This window comes from Procambarus clarkii, chromosome 16 (assembly GCF_040958095.1).
Source record: "Procambarus clarkii isolate CNS0578487 chromosome 16, FALCON_Pclarkii_2.0, whole genome shotgun sequence".
Classification (NCBI taxonomy): Eukaryota; Metazoa; Arthropoda; class Malacostraca; order Decapoda; family Cambaridae; genus Procambarus; species Procambarus clarkii.
The window spans coordinates 44,825,876-44,836,435 of record NC_091165.1 but is presented as its reverse complement, the minus strand read 5'-3'; the positions used below and the strand labels follow the sequence as shown (position 1 = coordinate 44,836,435).

Genomic DNA, 10,560 nt, shown 5'->3' with positions numbered 1-10,560 from the left:
ATTGCATAAAGTTTACAGTTTTTATATTATAACCCAACGAATCCCACAGAACATACGATGGATTGGAACGTCTACCACAATACGGCAGACGTCGAGAAGTTCCTAAACTGGGTGAAGGAAATGGGAGGCTGCTTCGTGCAGGTGCTAACGGCAGCCACCACGGAGGAGGGGCGCCAAGTCCTGGTGATTAAAGTCACAGATCCATTCTCCGATGAACCCAAGACAAAGATCTGGATCGTAGTTAGTAAGAGAGGAGCTTGTTCGTCCTGAATAGCCAATAGAGTTAGCAATAATAATTGTAATTGTGTATATAACAATTATTATAACAATATATGTATATAACAATATGAAATAATAGCTAATTATTTCCCAATCTCTATCCCGTTGTTTCAGGTATCCATGCTCGTGAATGGATCTCTCCTGCCGTCTCTGTATATCCTGAACCTGCTGATTACAGACAGGTTTTGGCGAGACCTGCTAAAGAGGACGGAGTGGTACATCGTGCCTGTCGTCAACCCGGACGGCTATCATTACACTTTCACCTCCGAGAGTGCCAGGTCAGTCAACAGTGTACATGATATGCAACACCATGCAGTGTTCATGCCACACAACCTCGCACAGTGAACACGTCATAAAAGACCTCGGCAGTTTAACAATACACTCTGCACATTATTGCCCAGAAGCGTGTGTATCCCAAGTCGTGACTTGTAATGAGATAATACATATAGCAGTTTATTATGGGAAATAATACCAACCTCACGGTTAGTTTCTAAAAAAATTTCATTGTCATGATTCTAACATTATGGTTTACTCTAGGCTGTGGAGAAAGAATCGCCAGACCCTCCTTGATAGAGGGTGCAAAGGCGTGAGCCTGATCCGTGACAGACTTAGAATGGAGCTTCAGCACTCCATTCGACCCGTGTAGTGAGACTTACAAAGGCGTCACACCCTTCACTGAACCGGAAACCCAAGGTCTCCAAGCAATCATGGAAACAGTGGGTGGCATTGACCTGTTCATAGCTTTCCGGGGCCATGGCCAGTCTATCGTTTATCCTGTGTTGCGGAATGACATTCCTCCAGCGTCGTAGTGAGACTTACAAAGGCGTCACACCCTTCACTGAACCGGAAACCCAAGGTCTCCAAGCAATCATGGAAACAGTGGGTGGCATTGACCTGGTTATAGCTTTCCGGGGCCATGGCCAGTCTATCGTTTATCCTGTGTTGCGGAATGACATTCCTCCAGCAAACATCCATGAACACGAAGTTCTGGCTATGGTATTTGCTCATGCCGTGAGCTATACGTCTCATGGACACATGAATTATGAGATAGGCGAATCAGGACCACTGTAAGGTCTAACCTCTGATGACTTGGCACCCGAGGCACAGAATAGGTTCATATATAGCATTGATCTCCCTTATAAAGGGAGATATGGACTTCTTCATTCAGAGACTAATATTAGCAGCACTCTGGGAGACCACTGCCGGTATCATGTGCATGGTCCGTCATATTACTAACACGGGTCACTGTACCAATCCTTAGTAGCCGCCATATGTATAGTTGGTACATATGGCATATGGTTGGTACTAAGGCAGGAGTTACTTCTGGAATCAACATTATTTATGTAAGTAATTCCTCACTCTGAAGTTTAAATCCTAAAATAAAACAAAAAATTCTACCCGTTTTTATTTAAACTGCTAAGTCTAACAAGTAAATTTACAACAGTAGGCAGGTATTTAGCTAATGTAATAACCGGTCTTTTTATATAATAATGTTCCACTTGATGTTGTAGTTATTTACATGAATATATGTTTAGTATTTATGTACTTGACTTTATAATAGAGTATCAAAATTTGTTTGAAGCTGAAGTGAGCTGGCTCGGTGCCGGCTCACCCAGTCTCCCGGGCTCGGTGCCGGCTCACCCAGTCTCCCGGGCTCGGTGCCGGCTCACCCAGTCTCCCGGGCTCGGTGCCGGCTCACCCAGTCTCCCGGGCTCGGTGCCGGCTCACCCAGTCTCCCGGGCTCGGTGCCGGCTCACCCAGTCTCCCGGGCTCGGTGCCGGCTCACCCAGTCTCCCGGGCTCGGTGCCGGCTCACCCAGTCTCCCGGGCTCGGTGCCGGCTCACCCAGTCTCCCGGGCTCGGTGCCGGCTCACCCAGTCTCCCGGGCTCGGTGCCGGCTCACCCAGTCTCCCGGGCTCGGTGCCGGCTCACCCAGTCTCCCGGGCTCGGTGCCGGCTCACCCAGTCTCCCGGGCTCGGTGCCGGCTCACCCAGTCTCCCGGGCTCGGTGCCGGCTCACCCAGTCTCCCGGGCTCGGTGCCGGCTCACCCAGTCTCCCGGGCTCGGTGCCGGCTCACCCAGTCTCCCGGGCTCGGTGCCGGCTCACCCAGTCTCCCGGGCTCGGTGCCGGCTCACCCAGTCTCGGTGCCGGCTCACCCAGTCTCGGTGCCGGCTCACCCAGTCTCGGTGCCGGCTCACCCAGTCTCGGTGCCGGCTCACCCAGTCTCGGTGCCGGCTCACCCAGTCTCGGTGCCGGCTCACCCAGTCTCGGTGCCGGCTCACCCAGTCTCGGTGCCGGCTCACCCAGTCTCGGTGCCGGCTCACCCAGTCTCGGTGCCGGCTCACCCAGTCTCGGTGCCGGCTCACCCAGTCTCGGTGCCGGCTCACCCAGTCTCGGTGCCGGCTCACCCAGTCTCGGTGCCGGCTCACCCAGTCTCGGTGCCGGCTCACCCAGTCTCGGTGCCGGCTCACCCAGTCTCGGTGCCGGCTCACCCAGTCTCGGTGCCGGCTCACCCAGTCTCGGTGCCGGCTCACCCAGTCTCGGTGCCGGCTCACCCAGTCTCGGTGCCGGCTCACCCAGTCTCGGTGCCGGCTCACCCAGTCTCGGTGCCGGCTCACCCAGTCTCGGTGCCGGCTCACCCAGTCTCGGTGCCGGCTCACCCAGTCTCGGTGCCGGCTCACCCAGTCTCGGTGCCGGCTCACCCAGTCTCGGTGCCGGCTCACCCAGTCTCGGTGCCGGCTCACCCAGTCTCGGTGCCGGCTCACCCAGTCTCGGTGCCGGCTCACCCAGTCTCGGTGCCGGCTCACCCAGTCTCGGTGCCGGCTCACCCAGTCTCGGTGCCGGCTCACCCAGTCTCGGTGCCGGCTCACCCAGTCTCGGTGCCGGCTCACCCAGTCTCGGTGCCGGCTCACCCAGTCTCGGTGCCGGCTCACCCAGTCTCGGTGCCGGCTCACCCAGTCTCGGTGCCGGCTCACCCAGTCTCCCGGGCTCGGTGCCGGCTCACCCAGTCTCCCGGGCTCGGTGCCGGCTCACCCAGTCTCCCGGGCTCGGTGCCGGCTCACCCAGTCTCCCGGGCTCGGTGCCGGCTCACCCAGTCTCCCGGGCTCGGTGCCGGCTCACCCAGTCTCCCGGGCTCGGTGCCGGCTCACCCAGTCTCCCGGGCTCGGTGCCGGCTCACCCAGTCTCCCGGGCTCGGTGCCGGCTCACCCAGTCTCCCGGGCTCGGTGCCGGCTCACCCAGTCTCCCGGGCTCGGTGCCGGCTCACCCAGTCTCCCGGGCTCGGTGCCGGCTCACCCAGTCTCCCGGGCTCGGTGCCGGCTCACCCAGTCTCCCGGGCTCGGTGCCGGCTCACCCAGTCTTCCGGGCTCGGTGCCGGCTCACCCAGTCTCCCGGGCTCGGTGCCGGCTCACCCAGTCTCCCGGGCTCGGTGCCGGCTCACCCAGTCTCGGTGCCGGCTCACCCAGTCTCGGTGCCGGCTCACCCAGTCTCGGTGCCGGCTCACCCAGTCTCGGTGCCGGCTCACCCAGTCTCGGTGCCGGCTCACCCAGTCTCGGTGCCGGCTCACCCAGTCTCGGTGCCGGCTCACCCAGTCTCGGTGCCGGCTCACCCAGTCTCGGTGCCGGCTCACCCAGTCTCCCGGGCTCGGTGCCGGCTCACCCAGTCTCCCGGGCTCGGTGCCGGCTCACCCAGTCTCCCGGGCTCGGTGCCGGCTCACCCAGTCTCCCGGGCTCGGTGCCGGCTCACCCAGTCTCCCGGGCTCGGTGCCGGCTCACCCAGTCTCCCGGGCTCGGTGCCGGCTCACCCAGTCTCCCGGGCTCGGTGCCGGCTCACCCAGTCTCCCGGGCTCGGTGCCGGCTCACCCAGTCTCCCGGGCTCGGTGCCGGCTCACCCAGTCTCCCGGGCTCGGTGCCGGCTCACCCAGTCTCCCGGGCTCGGTGCCGGCTCACCCAGTCTCCCGGGCTCGGTGCCGGCTCACCCAGTCTCCCGGGCTCGGTGCCGGCTCACCCAGTCTCCCGGGCTCGGTGCCGGCTCACCCAGTCTCCCGGGCTCGGTGCCGGCTCACCCAGTCTCCCGGGCTCGGTGCCGGCTCACCCAGTCTCCCGGGCTCGGTGCCGGCTCACCCAGTCTCCCGGGCTCGGTGCCGGCTCACCCAGTCTCCCGGGCTCGGTGCCGGCTCACCCAGTCTCCCGGGCTCGGTGCCGGCTCACCCAGTCTCCCGGGCTCGGTGCCGGCTCACCCAGTCTCCCGGGCTCGGTGCCGGCTCACCCAGTCTCCCGGGCTCGGTGCCGGCTCACCCAGTCTCCCGGGCTCGGTGCCGGCTCACCCAGTCTCCCGGGCTCGGTGCCGGCTCACCCAGTCTCCCGGGCTCGGTGCCGGCTCACCCAGTCTCCCGGGCTCGGTGCCGGCTCACCCAGTCTCCCGGGCTCGGTGCCGGCTCACCCAGTCTCCCGGGCTCGGTGCCGGCTCACCCAGTCTCCCGGGCTCGGTGCCGGCTCACCCAGTCTCCCGGGCTCGGTGCCGGCTCACCCAGTCTCCCGGGCTCGGTGCCGGCTCACCCAGTCTCCCGGGCTCGGTGCCGGCTCACCCAGTCTCCCGGGCTCGGTGCCGGCTCACCCAGTCTCCCGGGCTCGGTGCCGGCTCACCCAGTCTCCCGGGCTCGGTGCCGGCTCACCCAGTCTCCCGGGCTCGGTGCCGGCTCACCCAGTCTCCCGGGCTCGGTGCCGGCTCACCCAGTCTCCCGGGCTCGGTGCCGGCTCACCCAGTCTCCCGGGCTCGGTGCCGGCTCACCCAGTCTCCCGGGCTCGGTGCCGGCTCACCCAGTCTCCCGGGCTCGGTGCCGGCTCACCCAGTCTCCCGGGCTCGGTGCCGGCTCACCCAGTCTCCCGGGCTCGGTGCCGGCTCACCCAGTCTCCCGGGCTCGGTGCCGGCTCACCCAGTCTCCCGGGCTCGGTGCCGGCTCACCCAGTCTCCCGGGCTCGGTGCCGGCTCACCCAGTCTCCCGGGCTCGGTGCCGGCTCACCCAGTCTCCCGGGCTCGGTGCCGGCTCACCCAGTCTCCCGGGCTCGGTGCCGGCTCACCCAGTCTCCCGGGCTCGGTGCCGGCTCACCCAGTCTCCCGGGCTCGGTGCCGGCTCACCCAGTCTCCCGGGCTCGGTGCCGGCTCACCCAGTCTCCCGGGCTCGGTGCCGGCTCACCCAGTCTCCCGGGCTCGGTGCCGGCTCACCCAGTCTCCCGGGCTCGGTGCCGGCTCACCCAGTCTCCCGGGCTCGGTGCCGGCTCACCCAGTCTCCCGGGCTCGGTGCCGGCTCACCCAGTCTCCCGGGCTCGGTGCCGGCTCACCCAGTCTCCCGGGCTCGGTGCCGGCTCACCCAGTCTCCCGGGCTCGGTGCCAGGCATGTGCCGAGGCATTCATACATGCTTTCCATATGTTTGATGACCGTCGATCCTGCCCCAAGTTAGTGATCTCAGTGGAGAAGCATGTCTGAAGGAAGTCTGGAATCGCCCAGTTGTATGCATTGCCCTAAATCAACAGTAGTGCTACTAGAAGTTCATATCTCCTAGAAGACAATGGCATGGAGGGTTCTACAGGCGGATGGTGGGAACATTCAAATGCTGTCCAAGGAAAACCCTCCACCACAAAAGTTTGATCTATAGAAGCTTCACACCGGTCCACGAAATTGATTCTCGGGTCAATAACAGACCACTGACCAACCTCTGACGATCTTTCGCAGGTAAGCCATTAAGTCCATCCAATCTGATGTATGGAACACTTCGTAATCTCTAGCATCCCTCACCAAAAGATCAAAAGATCCGTCACATGTCATAGTGACTTAAGAGGTACAAACATCTGTCGAGAGTAATAAGTCGGTGGAATGACGTTTGGACTCTAGAATACTTAACTGCTCCTAGGGAGAATGACTACTATGGGAGAATAATGACTATAGGACAATAATGAGTATGGGAGAATAATCACTATAGGAGCATGACTATGGGAGTATCAGCAAATAACCCCTACAATAAAAAAAAATCTGGTGATGTTCTGGTTGACAGTGTCCACGTTCATAATGGCCCTCTAGGCGGTATAGTCTGTCTATTCAGGCAGCCAGGGTATCTTGAGAACAGTGAAAGTGTAGTGAAGAGGTACAACTAGTCTCAACCCCTTAGAAAAACTCATTCCCTCGTAGCTAGCAGGAAAGGATGTCACCCAGAGACTTCCCACCCCACTGTCCTGAAAGGACTGCTGCACAACATTGCAAATTAAAACAAACAATACTATAATACTAAAGGAGAACAATGGTTTCTTAATTCCTGAAAAGTGAACTCCAACCCATGTTATTCCCTTCCTCCCCGGAATTATGCTGGAATTTTTGACACTAAATACTAACACACATTGCACCAAGCAAATACAGTTATGTTTGAAAAATACTAACCCGACTAACCACTAACTTCTCTAAGAGAATCGTTTAAAAAAAAGAGAGTTTCATGGCTTCAGACAAAATGGGATATTTGCCACCTCACCTTTAGAATATTTATCCATAAGACGTATCATAAAAACACCATTCTTGGAAACAAATAGGATTAAAAAGTATTCTCCAAGACTGGATATAACTTAATTAAAAGCGAATTCTACTTAGGGAAGTAGACATTGCTACTAAGTCGGTAATGCTCCCTTCCCCTAAGTCGGTAGTGACGGATTTAAAACTGTGCTAGGGAACACGTCCTGAGTACTGGAGGGAAGAGACTATTGAGAGACCAACTTAGCCCACAAACACACTAGTGAGAGCTATTAATCTTCCTGCAAAATCAGTGTGGTCGAGCACCAACAACTCCTGTTATCGACTATGAACTTTCCTAATTAAGGGAAGAGTGCTATTTCCGCTTGTTAGATAAGTATAGTGAATACTTAAACTAATAAATTGACTGGTTATAGAGCAGCTCTACCCACCCAAAACGGGTAAGAATTATTTCAAGTTAACTTATTCTTTACATTACCCCATGTAAACACAGGCATAAACTTATGCCCGTGTCTCCCTCCATACCATCTTACTGGCTATTCAGCAATTTATTAGCTCGTGCCACCTCTTGAGTGGCTTAATCTTTATCAATTAGTCGTCTCATCACAATCGACTTTATAATGGATACAGAACAGGCCGAAATGTCGTTGCCCATTAATCTTCTAGTGTGTGGTGTCGGGGTGTCTCCCTCTCTAGCCAGTCACCACCAAGTATTAGTAGCGAAAAGCGTTACTTACTGTAGCCCCCACGGGTCTTCACTCAATTCTCATGGTGCCACTGTTCACCAAGAAGAGTCTCTCAATCTATCTCCGGCTGGCCTCGTAGCCTAAGACGAGTGAGAACCCGATCACTTCACTTGATCATGTGCCCGCCCCGACAGAGGGCTCTACCGCTCACTAAAGGTCGCCAACTGGTGTTTCCCCATGTCCAGTGGAAATAGTAATAATGTAGTAGTAGTAGTGGCCCCATAGAACACTAATCAAATTGGTAGCAGGTAATTATATGTTTAAATCACTCACTCTCGGTAGCAACAAGGTAATGGAGGATTGATACAAACACGGCGGTGGTTTTGTAGTTTACTTAAAAGATTAAAGAATCACAACTCTGCATCAACAACATGGCAAAGGAACAAATGAGCAGCTTCCTCTCTGCCTCTTCACAATTCTGGAACACTCAGGGAGATGACAACACTCCCGGCCGTCGCACTTTCCCACGCTCCGAATGCAGTGTTATCGAACGTTTGGCAACTCGCGAGATGCCACGCCTACTCACTCTCCTCGCTGAGCTCACTCTGTTCACGATCTCACTGTACTCACACTATCTGGCGTGAGGTGCCTATTATCCCTTCATGTTCACAGTATATCACAACACTGGCATAAACACAGTTAACCACCATACATATGAATATGTTATTTAATAACTCCAGTATATAGATCACTTCATCAATATTCATAATAATAATAACGAGGCAACTCCAGGCACACAGCCTTACACTATTAAATTGTACATTATATATATATATATATATATATATATATATATATATATATATATATATATATAATGTATGTATATATATATATATATAATGTATGTATATATATATATATATATATATATATATATATATATATATATATATATATATATATATATATATATATATATATATATATATATATATATATATATATATACATACATTATATATATATATATATACATACATTATATATATATATATATATATATATATATATATATATATATATATATATATATATATATAATGTATGTATATATATATATATATAATGTATGTATATATATATATATATATATATATATATATATATATATATATATATATATATATATATATATACATACATTATATATATATATATATACATACATTATATATATATATATATATATATATATATATATATATATATATATATATAATGTATGTATATATATATATATATAATGTATGTATGTATATATATATATATATATATATATATATATATATATATATATATATATATATATATATATATATATATATATATATATATATATATATATATATATGTCGTACCTAATAGCCAGAACGCACTTCTCAGCCTACTATTCAAGGCCCGATTTGCCTAATAAGCCAAGTTTTCATGAATTAATGTTTTTTCGTCTACCTAACCTACCTAACCTAACCTAGCTTTTTTTGGCTACCTAACCTAACCTTACCTATAAATATAGGTTAGGTTAGGTTAGGTAGGGTTGGTTAGGTTCGGTCATATATCTACGTTAATTTTAACTCCAATAAAAAAAAATGACCTCATACATAGAGAAAAGGGTTGCTTTATCATTTCATAAGAAAAAAATTATAGTAAATATATTAATTCAGGAAAACTTGGCTTATTAGGCAAATCGGGCCTTGAATAGTAGGCTGAGAAGTGAGTTCTGGCTACTAGGTACGACATATATATATATATATAATGTATATATATATATATGTATATATATATAATATATATATATATATAATATATATATATATGTATATATATATATGTTAGTATATTTTGGTAGCAGTCTTTCCTGTAGACATATATTATTAAATATGACCGAAAAAGTAAGATTAATAATTCTAGCACGAATTTTCTCAATCTTTCGTACATTACGCTTCACTGTTGGAGGTAAATCAAAAATCACTTCTCCAAAATTCATTTTTATTTCTAGTCTGACGCGACACGGGCGCGTTTCGTAAAACTTATTACATTTTCAAAGACTTCACAAATACACAACTGATTAGAACTTACGTATCTCTGATTTTATATCTACATTTGAGTGAGGTGGGAGGGGTGATGTGGCATTAACACAAGACAGAACAAGAGGGGATATTAATAGGGTATTAAAAGTATCAACACAAGACAGAACAGAAACAATGGGTATTGAATAGAAGTGTTTGTAGAAAGCCTATTGGTCCATATTTCTTGATGCTTCTATATTGGAGCGGAGTCTTGAGGTGGGTAGAATATAGTTGTGCAATAATTGGCTGTTGATTGCTGGTGTTGAGTTCTTGATGTGTAGTGCCTCGCAAACGTCAAGCCGCCTGCTATCGCTGTATCTATCGATGATTTCTGTGTTGTTTACTAGGATTTCTCTGGCGATGGTTTGGTTATGGGAAGAGATTATATGTTCCTTAATGGAGCCCTGTTGCTTATGCATCGTTAAACGCCTAGAAAGAGATGTTGTTGTCTTGCCTATATACTGGGTTTTTTGGAGCTTACAGTCCCCAAGTGGGCATTTGAAGGCATAGACGACGTTAGTCTCTTTTAAAGCGTTCTGTTTTGTGTCTGGAGAGTTTCTCATGAGTAGGCTGGCCGTTTTTCTGGTTTTATAGTAAATCGTCAGTTGTATCCTCTGATTTTTGTCTGTAGGGATAACGTTTCTATTAACAATATCTTTCAGGACCCTTTCCTCCGTTTTATGAGCTGTGGAAAAGAAGTTCCTGTAAAATAGTCTAATAGGGGGTATAGGTGTTGTGTTAGTTGTCTCTTTAGAGGTTGCATGGCTTTTCACTTTCCTTCTTATGATGTCTTCGATGAAACCATTGGAGAAGCCGTTATTGACTAGGACCTGCCTTACCCTACAGAGTTCTTCGTCGACTTGCTTCCATTCTGAGCTGTGGCTGAGAGCACGGTCGACGTATGCGTTAACAACACTCCTCTTGTACCTGTCAGGGCAGTCGCTGTTGGCATT

At 51.0% G+C, this 10,560-nt stretch overlaps 1 protein-coding gene across 1 annotated transcript; it reads left to right on the top strand.

The window, feature by feature from the left end:
- The first annotated feature begins 1,065 nt into the window (after positions 1–1,065).
- On the top strand, positions 1,066–5,737 carry LOC138365382 (BRD4-interacting chromatin-remodeling complex-associated protein-like). The gene is made up of 2 exons (XM_069325695.1): positions 1,066–1,330; positions 1,896–5,737. The coding sequence occupies exons 1-2, from the start codon at positions 1,066–1,068 to the stop codon at positions 5,735–5,737; spliced, it is 4,107 nt and encodes a 1,368-aa protein (XP_069181796.1).
- The last annotated feature ends 4,823 nt before the right edge of the window (positions 5,738–10,560 follow it).

Bases quoted from the DNA above. Each gene is read 5' to 3' on its own strand.
- LOC138365382 (XM_069325695.1), top strand. From the start codon at position 1,066: ATGACATTCCTCCAGCGTCGTAGTGAGACTTACAAAGGCGTCACACCC. The intron at 1,331-1,895 runs GCGAATCAGGAC...CGGCTCACCCAG, and splicing joins ACACATGAATTATGAGATAG to TCTCCCGGGCTCGGTGCCGG.